Source organism: Phyllostomus discolor, chromosome 2 (assembly GCF_004126475.2).
Source record: "Phyllostomus discolor isolate MPI-MPIP mPhyDis1 chromosome 2, mPhyDis1.pri.v3, whole genome shotgun sequence".
In the NCBI taxonomy this organism is placed as follows: domain Eukaryota; kingdom Metazoa; phylum Chordata; class Mammalia; order Chiroptera; family Phyllostomidae; genus Phyllostomus; species Phyllostomus discolor.
The window spans coordinates 165555024-165579582 of NC_040904.2; the positions used below are offsets into that span (position 1 = coordinate 165555024).

The following is a 24559-nucleotide window of genomic DNA, read 5'->3' on the forward strand; positions in this document are numbered from 1 at the left end:
TGTTTTCCTCAAATTGGTTAAAAAACAAAAACCATGACACTTGCCATCTACCACTCATTCCTCTAGGCCTTGGAAGTCTGCCCTCAGAAGCTTCAGACCTGCAAAGGTCTAAGATGCTTGAGAAAATAAGCCTGCAAAAGAGAAACCTACAACACCTGGAAATCGGACAGCATTCCATAATAAAGCCCTTGCCACTTAAGTACACAACTCTTCCAATTACCATTATTAAAGTACAGGTTACCACAGCAAGTTACTAAAAACCTAGACATGGCCAAACTCCTGGACTTTTACCACACCACTGGCTGCCTGCATGTGGCTGTATTACACACTGAGGCTGCTCTGGGCTCCTCTGTCTACCCTCCACGCCTAAGGAGATTTTCTTTAAAACCACCAGAAAGCTATCTGAAGGCAGCACCTTCTTCCTTCCAGTAGCCTACCCCACTCCAGGGCTTCTCCTTTCCAGCTTTGCCTCCAGCTGGCCTACTAAGCTGTTTATTTGCTGGAGGCAAATTTTCCTCATTCTTTTAGTTCCACTTCTCCCAGATTGAGAAATTCTGGGCTTGCTCCAGATTTGTTGTTCTTTTCTTCAGTCTCAGGGTTGTTTTTTTTTTTCTTTTTTTTTTCCCCCTTTGCTATCAGGCCCCTTGTCCTGGGTTTGTGCAGCTTTGTTCTCTGCCTATGGATCACTGATTGACAGGGATCATGCCAGCGGGTCCTTAAGATCCCGAGGGATAGGCCAGGTGGCCTTTTCACCCACACCCTGAGACTCCTCATAATTGCATCGATGCTCACGTACCTATGTGGAAAATACTTGTGAACTGTCAGGCTTGGGGTTAATTGGTTTCAGTTTACGTCTTAGGGGAGCAGAGTCCTATTGCATATGCAGCCCTGGTACAAGTGCCCGAACCAGCTTCACCCTAAGAGGAGTGGTGTCATGAAGAAAAGCAATTTCTTTTACTCCACCCTTTCATACACCGCCTCCAGCTCCTTCCAAATGGAACAGGTGAAATCTTAAGATTACAAGTTTTCAAACTCAATTAATTGTTCATTAATATCCAGGAGTGGCAGATATACGCTGCTTCCCTTTTCATCGCAGGTCAAAGATGAAATTTGATTATGCTTTGAAGGATGTAGTTTGCCTCTTGTAATTCCTTGCTGTATCTTTATCAGTGTTCTGTTGCCCAGAGCAGCCTCAAGTGCCCTTATTTAACCAAGGGAGGCGCACTTGTCTGCATATATAGAGACAGGAGCAAGCACTGGGAGAAGTCAAACCAGTTCTGCACAATGAAGAAGCAGCATAAGATGGAGGCAGCCCCACATTGTGAACTAAGTAAGTAGCAAGCATGGAACAGCCCAGGGAAGTTGCCCGGCTGGGTCGAGGTTCCCAAAGGAAAGGTTCTGGTCTGGAGGGACTTTCTCGAACTCCTCAGATGTGTTATAGAGGGACTAATTTTCAGAACTAATTTGTGCATTTTCTTTTCTCTCCAGGACAAAGTCTGTATGCAAATCAGCCTGTACAAGTTAACGATGCCTTCAGCCCAGTTTTTGGGTCCCCAAGTTTTTTACTTTGTATTTTATTTGGGTTTTTCTTTTTGTAATTTACTCTCCTTTTCTCATCTCTTGGACTCTTACCAACTAGGGAAATTTTCTCTTAGCAGTTCTTACATGAAGAAAGAAGTTGGAGGGGTTTATGGTTTTCCTCTCTAGGCTTACCACTCGGTTAAATAAGATTGGCTATCTTTATTATAAGTGTGTGTGGGATGTATGTGTAGAGATGTTTCCATAGCTCTAAATGACGTTGTAGAAAATTAGAGTGGTTTGTTAGGCCATTTGTTTTCTCTCCTCTATAGCACCATTAGTTTAGCTGCCATCTTCAGAAAAAGACTCTAGGATGTGAGGTTGAGGCTGGGGATGGAGTGGGATTACTTTTGGGTAAGTGGAGATAAAGCCTGGGGGAAGAAGTGAGACAGATGGGTAGGATGGAGGAAAATGATTCATTACCAAGGCTTGGGAGTAGGGCATCTGATGCGATCGAACTGGCTGCAGTAGTTGATGTTTCGCGGTTCCTCTCAAGTATGGGATGCTCTTGGTGGGGCACAGATACTATGGTGTGGCTCTGGGGGTGAGAGGAAAGGGTCCCACAGGTGGCTGCACTTTACAGGGTGGAGCTGTACGTCGGCGAGCCACGTCTTCAGAAGAAACGAGGTAGATTGCCACTAGCTAACGTGAGGCTGAGACGAACTATTGCACGAAACTTATCCGTCCGCGGGGTGCGAGCCTTCCAAATTCACACTCTGTGGGCTGAACCAACGTAAGCACCTGCTCCGTAGGATGCAGCTCCGCCCAGGCCGCTGGGGCCTCGCCCCCACAGCCAGAACTCGGGGTGGGCGGAGCCTCGGGACTCGCAGTAGAGTTGCCACGCGCGCGGGCAGCTGCCGGGAATTCAGGGAATCCAGCCAATAGGAGTGCGCGGCTGCTGTGCGATCGGCCAATGGCGGGGCGTGTAGGGGTTGGATGGCTTGTCGCTGAGTCCAGGGCTATGGAGCCGCTGGCGCGAGTACAGCTTGTCTGGTGACTGCGGAGCTGGTAAAGCAAAGGCAAGCGAGGTCAGGGGTAAAGCGCACGCTCTGTTTTTCCCAGTCTGGCCGGGAGGGCGCGGGGCGGCTCGTGGGGTCTGCCTGGGAGAAGGCGCCGGGGGACGCGGGGCCGTGCGGGCAGGGAGGGCCAGAGGCGCTGGTTCCAGATGGTGCCGCGTTATTCGAAGGGAGAAGAGGGCGCGGGGAGTGGGGTCTGAGGGTGGGCGGGGAACGAACGCCGGAGTTCGCGGGGGTGGGAGAAGAGGGCGCGGGGAGTGGGGTCTGAGGGTGGGCGGGGAACGAACGCCGGAGTTCGCGGGGCCTCACCCCTTCTTTCCGCGGCCTAGGGGAAATGGCCAACCCCTGGCTGGACCTGCTGCCACGCGGGCATCCGTGATCGAGGGTGGGGTGCGTGACCCGCTTCACGCCGCGGAATAGGCCGATGGGCACAGGGCAAGGTCCTGGTGGCCTCCTTACTTACGGAGGTCTGGGGACCTGTCCGCTCTCTGGGCTCCCCACTTCAACAAAAAGTTCATTTTTGAGCAGCAAATAGAGCTACTTCCCGCGGAGGGCCGGGGCGGGCAGCTGCGTGCTTGTGTTTAGATTGGTTTTAGGCCTGCTCGTGCAATTATCGCGTATGGTATGGAATGGTATGTAGGTGGGGTGGATGCTCTTCATTTGTTCGGTTTCTTACGTACCTAATTTTAAAGCTGTCGCTTACTTTTTATTATATCACCTTTGGATTCCTTTTCACTTTTGTTTTTCCCAAACACCCCACCTCATATATCAGACTATTTTAAAGAGCATCACTAGGGGAGAAACTGAGGAATCTGGGCTTGAGTTTCCTGTGTGTGAAATGAAGATGTTCTCATATTGCCCACTGCTTTCAAAGGAGTGTTAGGAAGTTAGAGGAATGTGACATCTCTTTAAAGTGGAAAGTAAAAGCAAAAATTATGTGGAAGGAGAGTCAAGGGTTTCCAGAAACTTTTGCTTCCCTAGTTTTAGTGATTATTGGGGAAACCAGGGGGACACTGTGTTTGTCTTGACTCCTATGGAATCTGAAACCTAACAAGTTTGCACCACGTTTTTGGCTGTGCAAACTTTTGCATAAGTTGCTTAGCCTCTTTGTTTCCACATATTTGAGATGGGGATTGATAGCAATATCAATTTTATAGTGTTGTTGGTGAGTATTAAATGAGGAAATACACACAAAGTACTTAGAATTGTTGCTAGCGTGTGGGAGGTCCCCCCCCCCTTTACTATTCCCTACATGTGCCTTCTTCCTCTTTAAAGATTCTAAACTTAACCTTTGATCAGAATCCTGTTAGCCTATTGCCAGTGAACCCGCATCATTAACATTGATCTCAGTGTATAGTATAAATTACCCATGACTACAGGCTTTCTGCTGGGTGTTTATTGTTATTAAATAAGGTTGGAAACTGTCACTATACTGGGTCTGTTTTGGGTACAGGAAACCTGAGAACTTCCTTAGCTGTTTAATTTTTCATTGGAAAATATAGCATTTACAGCCTTGGGGCCTAGGCAGTTTATTTTGGACCCAGATCCAATACCAAAAAGGCCATGATTGCAGCATACTTGATTTCTCATGTTTCTGGAATGGCCAAGTTGGGACTGGGCAGGGGAATTTCTTGGCAGCCTGGCAGCATTTCTTGTTAAAGAATGGGGAAGCTTGGTGTGAATCTAATCTTATTCTGCTGTTAGGAAATCAGCAATGTTCTTTGGATTACTCTACAGAGCTACCAGTCAGCTTTAGTTCAGTTTTGACCTAGTAAAGTGAAGGTTAGAGGTTAAAGAATGGTATCCACAAAGTATAGTTTGTCTGTTTGACTGTTAGTGTTAAAAGCTTGGGTGGGTACTATGGAATCAAAGACATCATTATTCCCTGCCTCCTCACCATGTGCCTAAATACAAATGTGTGGTGACAGATTCATGCCCTTTCTATGAGTTTCAAAGTCCCTCTCAAGGTCTGGAAGGCTCTCAAAGTCCCTCCCTACCTCTGGAAGGCTCTAATGGAAGACTGTCATGTCTTCTAGTTCTCTTTCAAGGAAGCTGCTATTTATACATGTAGCCGTATTGGGAATTAATTGCAAAATGAGAAACTTTAAATTTACAAAAAAGAATATTGCCACCTGGCCAGCCTGGCTCGGTTTGAGCGCCTTCCTGTAACTGAAAGGCTATGGGTTTGATTCCACATCAGGGCACATACCTGGGTTGCAGTTTCCACCCCTGTGTGGATCCCTGGTCCGGGTGTGTTTGGAAGGCAATTGATCCATGTTTCTCTCTCACATGATGTTTCTCTCTTTTCCTTCCTCTCTAAAAACAATGAAAAAATGTCCTCTGGAGAGGAGAAAATTTTAAAAAAATTTTAAAAGAAGAACATTGCTTAATCTAGTAGTGTGCTGGCCTGATGTGGCTGAAATGCAGATGGTATAAGTTTAGTTATTTAGCTTTGCAATAAGAATTTCTTACTACTCCTATAAGGGTGAAAATTAGATGTTGGCATGGTGAGTGTGGAGGACAGTGTCTTTGTGAACCCTCTTTATTTGTACTTGAACAAGGAGGAAAAGGAGTGACGTCTTTTTTTAAGATTTTATTTATTTATTTTTAGAGAGAGGGGAAGGGAGGCATAAAGAGTGGGAGAGAAACATCAATGTGCAAGAGATACATCAGTTGGTTGCTTGTCACACGCCCCCAACTGGGGACCTGGCCTGCAACCCAGGCATGTGCCCTGACTGGGAATTGAACTGGTGACCTTTCAGTTCGTAGCCCAATCTACTGAGTCACACCGACCAGGGCAGGAGTGACATCTTTAAAGAGTTGAGTTTTTGCCCTGACTGGTGTGACTCAGTTGGTTGGGCACCGTTCCATACAACAAAAGGAAGGGAAGCAAAGTGAAGAGTTGTTGGTTTGATTCCAGGTTAGGGCACATGCCTGAGTTGCAGGTTCAGTCCCCGGTTGGTGCACGTACAAGAGGCAACTGATTGATGTTTCTCCCTTCCCCCCTCTCTAAAAATAAGTAAATAAAATCTTTAAAAAAAAGTGTTGAGTGTTTGAGGTAGAAAGGGGAGCCTGTTGCCCTAATATTGTCATGTTTATCATATGAGTCTCTGTGGTTTGAATAAAATATTTTGGAAAAGAAGCCTGGCAGCAGTTGAATGTGTAGAATATCAGGAGTTAGAAGACCTAGACCCTTGTCTCACTAGTGGATGCTATTTGTTCTTTTGATAATTTAACATAAATATATTGAACGATTAACTTTTTTAAGAAGAGATTTTATTCATTCACTTTTAGAAAGAAGGGAAGGGAGGGAGAAAGAGAGGGAGAAAAACATCAGTGTGTGAGAGAAACATCAATCGGTTGCCTCTTGCATGCCTCCAGCTGGAGATCTGGCCCACAAGGCAAGCAGGTGCCCTGACTGGGAATCGACCAGCGACCTTTTGGTTTGCAAGCTGGCACTCAATCCACTGAGCCACACCAGCCAGGGCGAACAATTAAATTTTTTGACCCCTGGAGACTCAAAGAAGAGTCAAAGAGACTCAAAGAAGAGATAATACCTACAGGTATCATCAGGAATGTCATTAATAAAGTAAAACAACATAAATATATTATAAGCTATATTTTAATAAAATCAGAATAGAATATGAAAGACTTGGACAGGAATGGTAAAAGTATATTTATTGTCTAATTGCTCTTCCATTTTCATTTTTATTTGTTTAAAAATATTTTATTTTTAGAGAGAGGGGAAGGGGAGGAGAAAGAGGGAGAGAAATATCAATGTGTGGTTGCAAGAGATACATCGTTGGTTGCCTCTCACACACCCCATACTAGGAACCCGGCCCACAACCCAGGCATGTGCCCAGATTGGGAATCGAACCAGCAACCCTTTGGTTCTGCAGGCTGGCACTCAATCTTCTGAGCCACTCCAGACAGGATTGCTCTTGTGCTTTCCTTCCTCCCTTCCTCCCTTCCTCCCTTCCTCCCTTCCTCCCTTCCTCCCTTCCTTCCCTCCTTCCTTCCTTCCTTCCTTCCCTCCTTCCTTCCTTCCTTCCTTCCTTCCTTCCTATAAATTAGCTCTTGGCACTTTTAATTTATGGTCAGAGTAAATTACATTTTTTAGTGTAAGAACCAGTTTCCAGTGAGAACTTAAATTGGGAAGTTAGAGTTTCAGTGTTTGTGCCTATTGGCTGGTAGGTCATCTTGTATGGGTTATTTTTGTTTGTTTTGGTCCCATTTATTGCTAATAATCAAGTGTTAGTTAAACTTCCATGGAAATGAAAGGAGAAGGCACAAGTTTTTAACAAGTTAAAAAGAGTGGAAGGAGGCACAAGTGAGCTTGAAGAATCTTGCAGTATGCATTACCTGTCTTTATACATAATTTGTTTTTTTGCTTTAAGAAAATAAATGTTGAGGTAAATATGTACTTAAAATTGTTAAGGCCAGTCTACATGGGGGGGTGGCAATGCTGTCATTAGAATACATGAGTTGAATATAATCTATTGGCAATCATTTTTTCATCTTTACCAGAGCAAAACACTACTTAACCAGGTATAAGGACAAAACATTTTTTTTCTGAGGCCAGAAATAGACATAGACTGATTGATGGGCTTTTTCATTTCTCTCTAAAGGGGTCTCTGGAATTGTTCGCAGAGTTGGAGCTATGTTCCAGGACAGCCGTGGTGGGTGGGGGGCAGGCTGGCCTGCCAGAGGGCGGTGCACTGCTGTAAACTTCTGGTCAGGAGGGAATCAGAGGGAGCTCACAGCGCGCGAGTTGGGAGGAACAAAGACCAAACTGTGGTCTCTAGGAGTAAGACTTTAATGAGCAGTAAAGGCTTGGAAGCTGGTTAAGCCCCAGCACTGAGCAGAGAAAGTGAAGAGTTGTATTTAGGAGGTGTCTGGCCCTTCCGAGTCTGAAGTCTCTGGCTGATGAGTGGTACTTCTGTGTGAAAGATCTGTACTTCTTGCCAGCCTGCCCACACTTCTCCCAACTGTTATCCAACTGTTATCGTTGTTCACACCCAAGCAGCTGGGCTTATTATCAACTGACTCTTTCTCCCCAAACCTTACTCCCTCTTTCCTTTTGCTAATTAATTTTCTCTTTTCTTTCTTTGTCATGAGATGTTCTCAATGTTAGGTTTTTCTTTCAACTATAAAACAGAGTCTCAGAAGTCTAGCATGGGGGAGAAACAGCAAACTGGATGTTGAGTGGAAATTGTGGTTCTCTGGTGGACTAAGCAAGATGATTCTGACAGCACACAGAGTCGGTAATGTGAGGAACAGTCTAAGTGGGTGTTTCAAGGGCCGTTGTGCCAGAGAGAGAGGCCGACTGACAATCGTATTAAGCACGTTGTACAATAGCAGCACTGTTTGTACTTCATGAACTGGGCGGGCTTGTGTGGCTTTCGGCTGAAGGCATTCTGATATTACTCACTTGGGCAGAGAGGAGTAGAGTTTCTAGGCCTTTTTCTTAAGCTAATACCAGAGGGGCTTTTTGCTTGTTCTTTCTGTCAGGGAGTAGATGTAATCAGTCTTCAACCTGTCGTCTTTTTTTTTTTTAAGATTTTATTTATTTATTTTTAGAGAGGGAAGGGAGGGAGGGAGGGGGAGAGAGAGAGAGAGAGAGAGAGAGAGGGAGAGAGGGAGAGAGAGAGAGATGTGCAGTTGCTGGGGGCCATGGCCTGCAATCTAGGCATGTGCCCTCACTGGGAATCGAACCTGCAATGCCTGGTTCACAGCCTGCGCTCAGTCCACTGAGCTATGCCAGCAAGGGCTCAAACTGTCTTTTTAAAATTTTATATTGATTTTCATAAGAGAAAAATAGGATATACTTATCCAAATTTTTAAAAAAATTTCCATTGGCCCTGAATCAAGGCTAGCAGTTGGCTGAAGCTGCTGGTTTCAAGCAGGAGCCTAAAGCATTGTCTTTCTATGGTCTGTTGGCCATTTCAGAACTTAGGAAATGTAATGGTCAATTCATTGGAAAGAAACATCTGTGTCATTGGTAATAGACATGGGCTAGCATTTATTTGTAGGCAGTTAATACTGGGATTCCAAAATACAGAGGTCCCTGATTTAACCTGTTTTGTTAAAATTATAATACTGTTAAGTTCAGTTTTTACAAAAAAAAATTACTGTGAGTTTTCTACTAATAACAATAGCACAATTCTAAACTGTGAAAAAAAGAAATTCCAAACTTCACATCTCAAGAATAATTTAGAAATTCACATGGCTTTTCTGAGCTGTTTCCTCTCACCCCCTGTGGGGGCACATTTTTTTTTGGAACTAATTAGGTAGATGGATGTCCTAGATGGAAGAGACTCGGAAAATGGTGCATTTTTATTGACCTGGAATGGAAAAACAGAGGAAGTAATAATCTTTTTCTTTTTAATCTCCACCTGAGGATATATTTATTTGAGAGAGAGAAAGAGAAAACATTGATCAGTTGCCTCCCGGACACGCCCCAACTGGGGATTGAACCCTCACCCCTTTTCGGTGTATGGGATGACGCTCCGACCAGCTGAACCATGGGCGAGGGCTAATCTGTCATCTTAAAAAAAGCGGCTGGCAATCTTCCTCATTAGAACACAGAGGCTTCAGAAAGCAACGAGCTCTGTCGAACCACTTGAATATGTCAGTTGTGTTGACTCCCAGGCGGGCGGGGTAGAAGCCCGCCTTCCTAAAGAGCACCTGGCGCAACACAGGCGTTAGATCGGCAGTCACGGTTTTCTAGAACATCAAGTGCCATCACCTTAAAGTAGATCTTTATGAAAAAGGGGGTTTTAGAAGTATCTGGAAATCTTTACATTTTCTTTAGGGCACAGTATGAATGTTAAAATGCCATAACTCCTTGTAGCTCTCTAAAACATTCAGGCGTCACTTTTGAAAACCGTGATCTGTGCCTCTGGCAGTTTCTGCTTTGCCCCCAGCATGTTACTGGCCCTGAGCACTGTCTAAGGGAGGTTTCAGAGAGTGAACTTCAGACATTCCTATTGACGTTTATTTAATCGCTTGCATGCAAACACCTTTCTGTTTGCTTCTGTGAAAGTTCTTTCCTACATCAGCAATTTTCAACCATGTTCCTCTCATGGCCACATAAACTAATTCCTAAAATACTGTGGCACACCAAAAGATATATTTTTCGCCAATCTGACAAAAAAAAAGGTGTAATTTTGATTCATTCACACCAAACGGCTATTGTGTCGGCGGCTGTTGTCACTTTTTTATTTGACAAGCTAAGGGAAGAGGGGTCAGTGCCCCTGACTAAATAGTCAGGTACTGCATGTTTTAAAAATTCTTGTGGCACAGCGGTTGAAAATCACTGTCCTATGTAATGCCGTCTTTGTTCACATAGAGAAAGGGAGGAAAGAAGGGAAGAATTAGAGGACTGTGTAAAAACATGTCTCTGTAAACCTTACTATTTTAGGGACACCTTTGCAACATTGAAACAGCTCTAAAATCAGTGAAATAGTTTTGAGGCCTTTGCTGTAAACAATATCAGGGAATAAATGATTTCAAGGTTACAGGGTAAGAGTGGTAAGCAGCTGGTGCCTTGGGAGAACATGGAGGAAGGCCATTTAACCCGAATTAAGAGTGAGTCAGGAAATGCTGTCCTGAGGATTGGGCTTCTAATTCTTTGCATTCAGATGAAACTCCCAAATCATTACTTCACAGCATGGCTACTTGGGCTCTAAGGCAGAGTGGTAGTAAATTAAGCTTAGGGGAATATATGCTCGCCATATGCTCGAATTATGCTCGCCAGGGGAAGGCTGCAGATCTCCAATGATCCAACATGGAAGCTTTATCAGCGGGAGTCCCCAGGGTTTGTTAAAAAGCGAGCCCAGAGAGCAATGGGTGGTTTTGTTAAGAAGTGAATCCAGAGAACAGTGGGTGGGTGAGAGCATCAGGAACAAGTACTTGGCTGAACCCAGATGCAGCACAGGCAGTGCAGACCTGCCTCTGAGATCATGACAGATAAGAATGAAAATAAGGTGGGGAGGGATGGGTGGGTAGGCTGGGATGGGAGTAAAGGACAGAAAACTGTACTTGAACAACGATTAAAATAAAATTTTAAAAAAATGAAAATAAGGTAGGAATTTGATCAAAGGAGGAATTCAAGACCCAGAGAAGTTAAGTGAGGTACTTCAAGTCACTTGACTTAGCAATTATGATTCTAAAGCCACAATTTTCCTCTTTCCCCTCCTTGGGAACAAGGAGACAATTATTTCATTCAAGTCTTAGACTGGAAAGAGTAAAGGTTGGGTTGGGCCATCTGGATTACACTGATGGGGTGAAGATGTATACTGAACTCTTAATATCTCAAGAAAGTCATGTGCAATCAGGATACTGGGGAACTCTCATTTTTTTAAAAAAGATTTTATTTATTTTTAGAGAGAGAGGATGGGAGGGAGAAAGAGAGGGAGAGAGGTATCAGTGTGTGGTTGCCTCTCACATGCCCTGCAACCCAGGGGGCCTAGCCCACAACCCAGGCATGTGCCCTGACAGGGAATCGAACCCACGACCCTTTGGTTTGCAGGCCAGCACTTGATCCACTGAGCCACACCAGCCAGGGCGGAACTCTCACTTTTTAAATGTTTAGAGTTTGTCTTCTTTAAATTCTTTAGTATATGTTTATTAATTTTTTTCCTAAAATGTGTTTCTCTTAGGACTACATTATTAGAAAAACTCTTGAAATTATGTTTTTATGGTTATTTGTTACTCATTCATTTATACAAGTTTGAAGTGTTTTATACATGCTTTGTGCTAATTAAAAATAATCTGTTACTTCTGCCTGTGAAAGAACAGAGGTGAATCCAATCATTTGCGGCAGCATGGGTGGACCTAGAGGGTATTTTGCTCAGTGAAATAAGTCAGAGAAAGACAAATACCATGTGATTTCACTTACATGTGGACTCTAAAGACAAAATGAACAAAATTGAAACAGACTCATGGATACAGAGAATAGAGACAGCCATCAGAGGGGAGGAGGGCTGTGGGGCTGGATGGAGAAGGTGACAGGATTAAGAAATAAAAATTGGTAGTTACAGAATAGTCAGGGATATAAAGTACAGCATAGGGGATATCGTTAATAATATTCCAATATTATTGCAATAACTGTGTACAGTGCCAGGTGGATATTGGAAGTATCAGGGCAGTTGGTAAAGTATATGATTGCCTAACCACTATGCTGTACACCTGAAATCAGTACAAAATAATATTAAAAGTAAACGGTAAGTGAAAAAAAGAAGGAAATCCATATCGTCTCCTTACATTAAAAAAAAATGCACACAGTAAAAAAATTTTTTAAAGAACAGCATGGTTTGTGGTGTATATTCAGTGAGATGTCTTCATGCTACTGGCCTCATTTGTGCTCCCTACTTCTTCGTTGTCCTTTGGAAATAATATGTACGTGTCCTTGTGTATATTTTTCTTTTTTTCTACATAAATGATAGTGTATTGTTTTTTTTAAAGATTTTATTTATTTACTTCTAGAGAGGGAAGGGAGAGAGAAAGAGAGAGAAACATCAATGTGCGGTTGCTGGGGGCCATGGCCTGCAACCCAGGCATGTGCCTTGACTGGGAATCGAACCTGCGATGCTTTGGTTCACAGCCTGCGCTCAATCCACTGAGCTATATGCCAGCCAGGGCTTAGCGTACTGTTTTATAAATTGGGTTTTTTACTTGACAACACATCTTGGATATTATTTCCTATTAATATCTGTAGATCTGCCTTATTTATAATAGCTGCATGGCATCCCATCCCATGCATATCCATAGTGTACCAGTCTCCTGCTGATACCTGGTTGTTTTTGATGCTCCAGGCTTTTGATACTACACAGTGCTGCAGGAAACATCCTTGCACATACTCCCTCCTGTGACTGTTTCTTTAGGATGCATTCTTAGAAGTGGAACTGCTGGGTCAAAGAATGTGTAGATTTTTGACATTTTAGATAGAAAATGTGATTTTATTAGCATGTTTTACAGTAAAACAGTCTTACAACTTTTGATAAGGAATGGAATAAAATAGTTATTTTACATTTAAATATGAGTGCCACTTTCTCCATTGATTGCTGTTGATAGAGTGAAACTTACTGGCCATGAGAAAAGGTGATACTTTAGGGCTGGGGTGACCTGGAACATCAAAGCAGTGTCAGCCACAATCGTCAAGGTCCAGCTGAGCTGATCCTGGTTGCTTGTACCTCAGCTTCACGTTTTCCTTACTGGCCTGGCGGTGGGGCCTCAGAGAGCAAAACTGTGTTAATATCGACTGCGGCACTCTCTCCCTCGGCAGCACACCTGCACCCACCCCCCTCCTGCCTCCACCTGGTTTCCTGAGCCTGTGCAGCCTAGCAGTCTCACTTCTACTACCTCTGAAACTTTCTAAATAACCTTTCTCTAAAGAATGTCTGACTTACTGCTTCCATACGTGTCTTACGTTTTCATGGAGACTTCAATACTGTGAGGCGAGCATACCAGGCGTAACCGACCCTGTCTGCTCGCTGCCCCAGTCATGCTCTGTGCACACGGCAGGCAGTGGGGTGGTCGTTTGCTGATGAAAAGTTTGATGAGAAAGTTGGAATCTAGAATCCATTTTTTCTCTTGGAATAATACATTCCTGAGATTTCAGAGAGAGGACCAGACTTTTTATATTATTGGCCCAGTATGTAATTAGTATAGGAATAATCAGTTAGAATACTAACAATAATAAATAAAATTTAAAAAAAATTTATTCTAGAGACAGGGGAAGGGAGGGAGAAAGAGCGGGAGAGAAACATCGATCTGTTGCTTCTCACACGCCCCCTGACAGGAACCAGGCCTGCAACCCAGGCACATGCCCTGACTAGGGATTGAACCAGCGACCTTTTGGTTTGTGTGATGATGCCCAACCAATGAAGCCACCCCAGACAGGGCTAATTAATAAAATTTTTAACATGAAGTATTTCTGGCCCCGGCCGGATAGCTCATTTGTCTACAGCGTTGTCCCCATGACACCAAAGTTGTGGATTTGATCCCCAGTCAGGGCACATATAATGAATGCATGAATAAGTGGGACCACAAATCTATGTCTGTCTGTCTGTCTGTCTGTCTCACTCTCCCCCCCCTTCCTCTGTCTCTAAAATGATCAATAAAAAATTTAAAAAAAAAAATTTCTCTCTAAAGCTATTATTAGGTAGGCCAAGAAGTCCATTATGGGTTTTTTTTTTTTTTTTTCAGTAAAAGACACATTTTTTATTTTCGCAAATAACTTTATTGATTTGGGTATTTTGAGTATGTTGGCTAGCTCCCACTATTGGCTTCTAGTGGGTAGAGACTGCGGTGCTTCTAAACATCTTACAAGGCATACGACAGCCCTACAACAAAGAGTTATTTGGCCAAAATGTCGTTGTACCAAGAAACCACAAACCACTTTTGACGTGTTCCATCAGTCACAGCACCTTCCCTATACACTGCACAAATCTTTTTGTTTTTGTCTTTCAGTTGTGTTTTTACCTTTCTTGAAATAATAGAGTGTAATATGCCGAAAATGTTGTGTATTTTCTTCCATCCTCAATATTAAAATGGCTGCACAAAAAATCACCAATTTTGACAAGTTTTTTGAACTGCATGCTGATATGATGGCTGTCAAAATACATTCTAACAGAACTGTTTCAAATGAAGTTCGAGACCATGAAGCACCACTAGAGCCATTGTACGGACAAAACTAAATGGACTTTCAGCCAACCCGGTATTTAACTGTCACTTTACTGACCACAGGCTTGGGGAAGACACACTACTGTGTCATTTGTTTGCTTTTTTAATCTGTTCAGTAGCCTGTTTAGGGTAGGAATCTTCCTCCAATGTATAAGGCACTTCCATGTCTTCTTAAATAGGATATCATCACTGCAAAGTAATTTAATTTAATCAGTTTTTGGTGAGTAGGCCACAGCTAAGAAACTTGAGTTGTTCTTAATGATAACTCAAGCTATTCTTTTAATGATAATACATAAGGAAGGTCTCTTTGTCTCATATCACTTGGCCCGAGACCTTTTCCTTTAGGAGCCTTAGTTCCAGGTCTGATTTGTGGTTTCTAAGTTATTGTCAGTTCGGATACCCTGAGTACCTGGCTTCTTAGAATTACGTGTAAAATAAAAGTTCAGAGGCCCTGGTTGGAGCCAAGGGGCTGTGCTGCGATTGGAAGCTAAGTGGCTGCTGCAGCGGAGTCAGCAGATAGTAAATCCCAGTTGGGTTGGGAGCTGTTGTAGCTGCTCAGAGGGGGTGGGTCGAGTCGGTGTTACTGGGGCGTGTTGGCTGCTGTTTGGCCGTCTGGCGGCCCAGAGCCTGGTAGGAGGGCCGTGGCTGGTTGTACATCATAACAGAACACTGGGCATTGGTTAGTGCAGAGGTGAAAAGTGTTTTCCAGTTTAGCAAGTGGTTGTATGTTTTACATCCCAGAAAAGAGATGAAACCTAAAACCCCCTTTGGGTCTGAATTCTCTAATTCTATAATATTGATATAGTATAGAATATGTGGGTAGCTAGATTACCTAAAACTAAGTGGAAGACTGTTCAGTTAGGAAGAACAAAGGGACAAGAGTGGGAAAAGATGATTTAAGTAAGCAGTAGAAGATAGCTAAGGGGAGGCTTTATACCTTTCTTAGTAGTATATATAGTAATTAGTGGGATTTAAGGGGGGCTGTTAACAAGAAATGTTACCTCATCTTTCCCCTTCTGAATTGGGAATTGACTGAGAACTAGATTCCTTAATCGGTAGATCAAAATTTAAGTGTTGCAGGTTTGATTCCCAGTCAGGGTACATGCCTGGGTTGCAGGGCATGACCCCCAACAACCGCACAGTGATGTTTCTCTCTCTCTCCCTCCCTTCCCTCTCTAAAAAATAAATAAATAAAATCTTTAAAAATTTTAAATCAGCCTTGTTGGTGGGGTTGACTGGACAATACACCATAGATCTGTGGCCAAATGGGCTTGTTAAGTCCCCTCCCCCACAGCTGAACTTACCCCAACAGAAAGTGGGACATTTCAGGCACTGCCTCATCCCCACAGGTTGCTCACTGCCGGACTAAGAGAAGTGCTGGCACCTTGCAGACCATGCCTAGCTCTCTCTGCACGCCGGGAGGGGAGAGGAGGACCGTGCTCGGTTTCCCCTCCCAGTTGTCGAGGGGCTGGGGGTGAGACCTGAAACGCCATGCCTGAAGTCTCTCTTCGGGGACGTGAGTGAGCCTGGGGATCTGTGGCCCTCTACTACCATTGTGCTGGTGAGGTGCTCGCCCCACCTTTCCAGAAAATCCAAGCATGAGACCCTTGCATAAATCTTTGTCATTCATTTCCAGTCAGAGCCCCCTCACTACTAGGCAGTACCAGGAGTGCTCCCAAGCAGAAAGAAAAGTCTTGAGAGTTTTATAGTGCAAGGCACATTCTTGAGGAGAATCATTATGCATTCTTAGCCCCCACCTTGGTCCAAGATGGTAACCTTCAGCTGTCCAGTGGTTTAGAGAGTGGGACGCTTTCTTTTCGAGGTCATTCAGGTGGCTCCCTGGAGGCATGAAAGGCACAGTGCATACTGTATTCAGGTAGGGCCAGGAACTCCAAAGGGTTGAGTTCCTGGAGTCAGTTAAAACAGGAATAATTTTTTTTTTTATATCTCAGCCTACTTGGAGTTAATAATTTAGCAGCTTGACCCTCTGACTCCTTTTTATTTCTTTGCTCTATTCCTCAAGCTTAAATTGTTAGGTCAGTGAGTCATAGATCTCTGCCCTTAAAAACCCATAGCCCTGGTCGGGTAGCTCGGTTGGATAGAGAGTCCTCCCCATATACCAAGGATGCGCTAAGGGGCTGAATCCCAGGTCAGGGCACAGGCAGGAATCCACCAGCGAGTGCACGAGTGGGTGGAACAACAAATCGATGTGTGTGTATGTGTGTGTGTGTGTAGCTCTCTCCCCCCTTCCCCCTTCCCTTCCTCTTTCTCTCTTACATCAATAAAGAAATAAAAAATAAAAAACTAAGAAATTGTGAGAAATCAGTCTGGTTTTAAATTTGGGTTAAACTGGAGGCACAGCAGAGACTGGGTGATTGCCTAACAGCCTCTGTGTGGGAGCTTATTAAAAAGCATTTGCCTGGCCCTGGCTAGTGTGGCTCAGTGGACTGAGCCCTGGCCTGTGAACCAAAACGTGCTTTGATTCCTGGTCAGGGCACCTGCCTGGGCTGCGGGCCAGGTCCCCAGGAGGGGGGGGTGTGAGAGGCAACCATACATTGATGTTTCTGTCTCTCTCTTTCTCCTTTCCTTCCCCTCTCTCTAAAAACAAATAAATAAAGTCTTTTTTTTTTTAAAGGCATTTGCCTTGCACATTGGAACCGGTTTGGTGCAGAGTCCTAGTTCTGGGAATTCGGGCATGGCCAGAAAGGGGGCCGTGCTGTGCCCACCACTCAGTGCACCGTGGTGGGAACCTGGTGCGAAATCATTCATAGACGCCTGCTTCTAAAGGAAAAGGCACTTGCCTACTTTCCTGAAATCCGGTTTGCTTCAGTTTGGTTTTGAAGTCTTGCCAGCAAAAACATGATTAAGACTTACATTTTTTATTAAATATCTCTTACTCATACTATGAAAACTGTAATTATTTTCAAGGTTATCTAATCCAGTAGAAGAATAATTCTTTTCATATAATAGGGGTTAGGTTGTACAGAGTACAAAATGCTGTTTTTGAACTTGTTAGTTTGTTCTTGTTAATTCCTCTCCCTCCCTTTTCTACTTTCCAGAATCCTATTCTAAGAACACCATGGTGCTGGGTCCTGAACAGAAGACACCAGATGGTAATTTATAGTTTTTGAGTTACTGTCTAAGGGTACCATATTTCCCTTTTCGCTGTCTAGTCCAACAAAACTGCCCCCATTTCCTCCTCCCTAGCCAACAGAACCTTTATGGAGACCTGCTCCGCACAGGAGTCACCATCTGGCACCTTAGGCTGTGAATGAAAATGGCTTTGTAACCACAGAAGCCTGCCTCATCTTGTTTCCAGTCTGAGATGGGCCAAGATTAGCTGCAAGTTTAGTTTCCGCAGCAGTGATGCTTGCGAAGGCAGTGTCCGCAGACCTGTCGTAAAAACCTCTAGACCGGTGTGGTTGCCGACGGCGTCTCAGATGTGTGTGGAGCTGGAGACTGCTGGGAGTGCACCTCGTGCTGTGTATTCAGTTAAAGCTCCTGGGCCGCTGTGACCAACGCTTCCTGATTCTCAGTTTCCTCTTTAGGATTTCCACTTCTTTTTCATAATGTTAAAAAATCAGTTAGGGCCACTTACGGGTTAGTTCTTGTTTTTTTTTTTGTTTTTTTGTTTTGTTTTGTTTTAATTGGAAGTTGTGAGGATTTCTTGGAAACACTGAAATGAGAGCTTCATGGCTTGAAATAGACATTTGATGGCTACAGCAAACTGGATTTTGTATCTTTCTGGCAGATTAGCCCTTTTCTTCCAGTCCCTCCCCCTTCTGCTTCCCTGCATTAATATTAACCACAAAATGCCAGCCTCGGGGAAACACTGACTTACCAGCCTCAGATGAGTCCTCCTGTCATGAGGTCAGTCACCCTGTGACCCGGAGCTCCTTACTGCAGGCCTTAGTCAGGAGGCAGAGGGGTTCCTGCGTGGCGGTTTTCCCTGCAGCTTCAGATTTTAGCCTGAAATGCAGCAGAGTTTTGCAACTGCCACGTTTTTTGAGGAGCCTAAGGGAAGCGTGATGCCCAGGGATGTTTCTTTGCGTGAGTCCTGCCAAACACTGGGAGGGTGGCCACTAGACTGACCCGGTTTCTTTCTTCTAAAAGTTAGGATTTTAGGCTAGCAGTGAGGCTCATCTAGAGATGTTGTATTTTGAGCCCTAGACATTAGTTTTTTTAGAAGAAGATGAAATGGTTCTAAAATTGCCAAGTGGGAATAGAAGTATGAAAGCAGGAAAACCACTGTGAGGTCAGTGGTAACGCTGACCGGGAGCTGTGCGACTGGGGGAGGGGGTAAGAGGGAGCTTTTTATACCATAAGCTCTTCTGTATTTCTCAGATTTTCAGTCATGTGAATGTATAGCTTAGTCAATAATAAATTAATTTATTAAAAATACCAATAAAAGTGAAATATGGAAATAAGTTGAGGTACAGTCGGGTTGGCCTTGTTCCTTTAGGGTATTAAAAAGATTTCATTTCAGTATTACTGAAGATGAACCGTTAGTATATTTTATTCATTTAAAAAATTCTTTTCAAATCTGTTCATTTAGATGATGCTTCTGAGGACCATGGGGACTTGGCCCATCTTGGTGCCATCAACCCTGCCTACAGCGACTCCTCCCTCCCGCAGTCCACCGGGAGCTCGAATGAGCCCTTCACCACCTATTTTGATGAGAAGATTGCCGTTCCTGAGGAGGAGGTTAGTGGCAGGCCCTTGGAGGAGAAAGCTGCTGTGTAGGGAGAACATGAGTGGAAGGTCTGCCCCACAGCCCAGGACCGTGGCCTCGGGTCTGATTTTGGCAAGCCATTTCTCGAGACTGAATATTTGAATGTTTGTCATCAGAATAACTAGACACTGTTAAGGGAAACGAGGGCCTTGGAAACAGTTGCCAAGTTGTCTTAGTGAGCATTCTTCAATCAAGGAAGTTTGAGTTTTATGTTCCTTTTTTACAATGGCATTTGTCCCCCTTGGGTCGTGCTTGGGCCCAGAGGGACTGGCGTTGTGTGTCCGGCTGATGGAAAAGAGCAGGGCAGGGAAGGGGCTCTTGCTTGGGTAGGGAGGTGGCCAGCTGACTGATAAGAAGCGGGTAAGATGGAAGTGAAACTTGGGCACACCCACGTTCCAACATCCTAAATCCTTTGTTCTAGTGAGGGTGATGTTTTGGGTTTTCTATGTGATAAAACAGATAATTAGTGGGAGGTGATAATCAGTTCTCTCTCTCTCTCTCTCTCTCTCTCTCTCTCTCTCTTCTCCTGTAGTACTCGTGCTTTAGCTTTCGTAAACTCTGGGCTTTCACGGGACCAGGCTTTCTTATGAGCATTGCCTACCTGGATCCAGGCAACATCGAATCGGATCTGCAGTCTGGAGCAGTGGCTGGGTTTAAGGTAAACACCCAGTCCCACCTGTGTCCCTTTGGAACGCACACGGCCCACTTCCACATCCTTTCCGCTTCTCTGCCTGCGGATATCAGCCTCTGGACCTACAGGCGGGGACTTCACTGGCAGGGACCCTTCAGTGGAAAGCACTTTCCCGCTTGTTTTTTATTTTATTTCACCCCCATAATTTCCTCGAATAAAGGGGAAGCTGCAGATGGGAGAAACCAAGGCTCAGAGAGGCACAGGAGACATACCAGGCTGCGTGCAGCCCCTGACACAGAACTCAGGTCATTCGGCCCTGACCTGGGCTCTGCCCTGGTTGCAGAGTTTCCCATTCACATCGCCAGGCACCCAGGCAGCCCCTTGGCTGTCTAGTGAGTGCTGTGCTGGGTTTGTTCTTCTCTAGCTGCTCTGGGTTCTTCTGCTGGCCACCATCGTGGGGCTCCTGCTACAGCGCCTGGCGGCGAGGCTGGGAGTGGTCACTGGGATGCACCTTGCCGAAGTGTGTCACCGTCAGTATCCCAAGGTGAGCAGCGCACCGTCCTGTTTGTCACTCACGTCACGGGAACCTGTGTACCAGGCAGTGTGTGCTGGTCCCGCTGCTGCACACTAGTGAGGGCGTGGGGGTCCGTGGCCCCGAAGACCGGGAGTCCCAAGGGATGTTCTCTAGCCCCTTCTTGCTGCCCAGACACGTTTCTACGCTCCTTAAAAATCTAACTTGAGATTCACTTTTTTCCGGAAAATTTCCTTAGACAAGTTCTGTTGAGCGAACATAACCATTCGCTCTGCCGTGTGGCATCTCGTAGTGCCCCGTCCAGGGGTGGGCTGCCCGCTGAGCGCGTCCATGTGTATGTGCGGTCAGCCCGTCGCTTTGCATTCTGTGTGTTTTCTTTCTGTTGGACTTCCTCAATTCAAAAACAGTCTCTGCCTTATAGCAAACCATCTGTGGCAGGACCTTTGGATTTACTAGTAATTACTTTTCCGTTTACCCTGGCCCCTTTGGCACCCATCTGTATAGCTGCTTCCCGGACACTCGGGGCCCTTGGTCCTGCCGCCTCCGGCCAGCGCGGCCCATGTCTGGGAGGCAGCTCCGGCCAGGCTTCGCCTCTGGGTCAGGTCTGGCTGAGCCGCTCTGGTTTAGCCTAAATGTCTAATTTCCTTTCCGGGCTGTAAGAAGGTATCCTTTTTTTTTTTTCTTTTCTTATATGCCTCTCAGAAGAGAACCTTGGTAGCTTATCATTTCTTTTAGTTTCTCTTTCATTATCTTAACAGTTGTTTTTGTGGCAGATTTGTGGGTGGCAGATACCTGGCGGTGTTCTTGTTCTGGCCTCAGTGAGCCAGCGTGAACTAAATCTGTCTGTTGCCTGTACTGTTTGGCCAGAGTAGTTGGCTGTTTTGTTGCACAGCACCAATGCCACCGCTTTGCCCTGAGTCCCTTCGCATAGTTGTCCTTTTTCACTTGCTTTCCTGTTACATTAAGTCAGACCTTGCCCCTGGCCAGGTAGCTCAGTTGGTTAGAGCATCAGTATACCTAGGTTGCGGGTTCAGTCTCAGGTCAGGGCACATACAAGAGTCAACCAGTGAGCGCATAGATAAGTGGAACAACAAATCTCCCCCCACCCCCGCACCATCCCTTCTGCCTTCCTGTCTCTCAAAATCATTTAAGAAACAAAAGGACAACCTCAGCCTTTTCCCATTTGTTTTGTCTCCTTAGCTGAAGTCAGGATGGATATTTTCTTCTGTGGTCATTTTCTATTCCCTCCTGAACAATATTTTGACCATATCAGCATCCTTTTTTCTAAAATTAAGATTTTACTTATTTACTTCTAGAGAGAGAGCAAGGGAGGGAGAGAAACAGCAGTGGGTGAGAGACACATCCACTGGTTGCTTCTCTCATGCCCCCTAGTAGGGACCTGGCCCGCAACCCAGGCGTGGGGACCCTTTAGTTCCCAGGTGGCGCTCCATCTACTGAGCCACACCAACCAGGGCGATTCCCCCTTCAGACTTTCAGGATTGTTTTTAGGCAGGGAATTAAGTGGAAATTAATGAATGGAAATTCTTTTCCTCTCTTGAATGGAAAGAAAAGAGAAGAAACCAGGGTCAGCAAACCATCTGTGGCAGGACCTTTGGATTTACTAGTAATTACTTTTCAGTTTACCCTGGCCCCTTTGGCACCCCGTCTGTACAGCTGCCTCCCGGACACTCGGGGCCCTTGGTCCTGCCGCCTCTGGCCGGCGCGGTCCGTGTCTGGGTGGCTGCCCAGACCTTGATGCATGAGCACAGCCACATGAGAGCAGCCCTGCCCTCTCTAGCCAGGGCCTGCGGTGCGGCGACGGGGCCCCCGGCGGGGCCCCATGCTGGCACTTAATCTCTAGACCAGAGGCTCAGAGAGGGCTTTATATTGGCCCGTTCCAAAATGTGATTTCCAAACTTGGGCGAGCTTCTTAGAAATGACTCATTAGAACCATGTCCTTCTGCTTGGTGTGCAGGTCCCACGAATTATCCTGTGGCTGATGGTGGAGCTGGCTATCATCGGCTCGGACATGCAGGAAGTCATTGGCTCGGCCATTGCCATCAATCTCCTGTCCATAGGAAGGTGAGGGGGCTTCCCTGTGCAGAGTAATCAGTGTTTTGCTAGATTTTAAAGCAAATGTAAGAACAAAAACCCAACTTGTCTTCCGTTTTCAAGATTCAAGTTTATTATATTTCCGGTGGGACCAGCCTGGGACCGCCTTCCTCTCCCCTGGCAGACGTGGGCTCTGCACCCCCACGTTCTTGTGTCGGGTTATATGTGCTTCAGTTGTGCGGTGTGTCTTTTATTTGTGTATTACTGTGTATTACAGTTATTTAGTTTCATGTCAGGGTATCCCACTAGACAGTGAGTCCCTTGAGGGGTAAGACCCATTCCTTTCAGCTTTACACCCTAAGTGTCTGCCGTAGTAGACAGTCAGGTTTGAGTGACTATTACTCAGTGGCTGCTGTGAGCCAAAACTGCCCGAGGCCTGACCTCCTGCACTGCCTCCTCTCCCACAAGTCCTTGCTTCTCCCAGTGTTGCTTGTATGGAGGGCTGTGGGGAAGAAAGTGCTTCTCAATGTTTCCTTTCTTTCCTCTAACGCCCATTTCTTATCTCCGACGCAGGGTTCCCCTGTGGGGTGGAGTACTCATCACCATTGCAGATACCTTCGTATTTCTCTTTTTGGACAAATACGGTAAGTAGAGCGGGGACGGAGGGGTTAGACAAAGAAGCCGCTTCCCCGTCCTGTGGCTGGCGGGGAAGCCTGTCTCCTGCGAACTCACTGCTGCATTTCCCCCTTTAGGTCTGCGGAAGCTGGAAGCATTTTTTGGCTTTCTCATCACTGTTATGGCCCTCACATTTGGATATGAGGCAAGTGTTCCAGGTTATTCATTAGTTTTGTAAAATAAACAAAACATTTTTTTGCCTTTATTATAAAAGAGAATAATGCTAGGGTGGTCTGATTGTACTGCCTGTGCTCAGAAAAAGCCAGTTGCTTCTTCTCCTTGTTAGTGGCCTGAGGTGACCTCTGAAAACAGTTCGCCATTCACTTGACCCAGAACTGTGCAAAATCATGCAGATAAGGAGGTTCAGATCTTTGCGTTCACTGTAAGAACACCCGTGAGGCTGCCCTGGCCGTCAGGGGTTTGCAGATCAGAGACGCCATCAAGTGTCTGAAGGCTGTCACTTTGCAGAAGCGATGTGCGCCGTTCCGTCGTGACAGCGGTGGAGTTGGTGCGTGTGTCCAGGCTAAACGGGTTGGACACGGGGCCAGTGGCCCAGAAAGAGTGCTGACTTCTGGCTGCATGTGCTTAAAAATGCAGAGCAATGCAGAGCTTAAGGGTTTAGGTGTAGAGTCTGTGGTCTTGGAGCACATCCTGGTGAACAAAGCTCCCAAGATGCGGCCCAGAACTGGCAGAGCCCATGGGCGGATTCGCCCACACGGGAGCCCTCCCTGCCACACTGAGAGGGCCCTGCTGAGAAAGCAGGTTGTTCCTAAACCAGAACAGGAGGTTGCACAGAAGCATAAGATATCCTGGAAGAAACTGAAGAAACAAAAACTTAGGGCCCAGAAGTAAAGCAGCATAAAATAAAAAATGTTAGTAAAAGTAAATGCATGGGTGGGGGTGGGGGGTGAAGAAAAGAAAGAAAAAGCCAATTAAGCCTTGGGCCAGTTTTGAAGGAATATTATCTATAGCAAAGACTAGTAGTATCCAGGAAGATCTGCAGGGACTTCTGTGTCAAAAATGACTAGACTCTCTAGGACCTTCCAGACAACCCCCTGGTTCAAAATTGCCCATCTCGGCAACAGAGCAGCTTTGGAGAGGGTTAGAGAGGATGTTACAGGGTGATCCTTGAATGTTAACTTACAGGGGTCTGTTCTTGCTCATTCTGGTGTGTCCCAGCTGCAGCTTGAACTGTGTCTGTGTTGGAACTGTAGAGGGTACAGTGGCTGCTTCCTGCTCGTGCCCTCCCCACACACTCCGGGAATCAGCATCGCTGTGTGCAGTAATGGCACCTTTCTGTGTCCAGTTTAACTGATTCTGTTTATTGGCCTGGCTAGACTTTTATCAATGTATCTAATCTACAGATTAGATTATAATAGATACAGATTAGATTATGGGGTAGTTTATATAGTTTGGTCTAAGGCTTTCAAGAGAAATGCTGAACCAGGGAAAAGTGTTTATGAATGAGTCAGCTTGTGCTAGAGGCAAACAGCGATACTTAGATGACTAGGTGAGCAGGAGCATAAGTGTGGGTAATTAAGAATTGACTATAGTCTCGGGTCTGTCTCATAGGAGTTATTGTGAGATTAATATTAATAAGGTCCTGAGCAGCCATTTTATATCTTTAGAATATTAATTGCATTCTCTCTATATCT

At 45.3% G+C, this 24559-nt stretch overlaps 1 protein-coding gene and 1 non-coding gene across 10 annotated transcripts in view; both read left to right on the forward strand.

Annotated features, from left to right (window-relative positions):
* The first annotated feature begins 1273 nt into the window (after positions 1 to 1273).
* The window catches only part of SLC11A2 (solute carrier family 11 member 2), a 44817-nt gene continuing 21531 nt past the window's right edge, over positions 1274 to 24559 (forward strand). For 3 of the 9 annotated variants that reach the window (XR_004901589.1, XR_004901588.1, XM_036019032.1), the window contains exons 1-7: positions 17342 to 17395; positions 18838 to 18986; positions 19547 to 19672; positions 20070 to 20189; positions 22153 to 22259; positions 22803 to 22873; positions 22982 to 23049. Coding sequence is in view for 7 of the 9 variants with exons in the window: in XM_036019032.1 (XP_035874925.1) it covers positions 17362 to 17395; positions 18838 to 18986; positions 19547 to 19672; positions 20070 to 20189; positions 22153 to 22259; positions 22803 to 22873; positions 22982 to 23049 (675 nt within the window). In the remaining 2 variants the exon portion in view is untranslated. Of the gene's footprint in view, positions 1331 to 2441; positions 2614 to 17341; positions 17396 to 18837; positions 18987 to 19546; positions 19673 to 20069; positions 20190 to 22152; positions 22260 to 22802; positions 22874 to 22981; positions 23050 to 24559 lie in introns of those variants that run through there. The other 6 variants (XM_028532821.2, XM_028532822.2, XM_028532819.2 and 3 more) reach the window with 5 other exon arrangements.
* LOC114514263 lies at positions 8450 to 8586 on the forward strand. The gene has a single exon (XR_003685988.1). It is a non-coding gene; the product is annotated as a small nucleolar RNA SNORA2/SNORA34 family (small nucleolar RNA).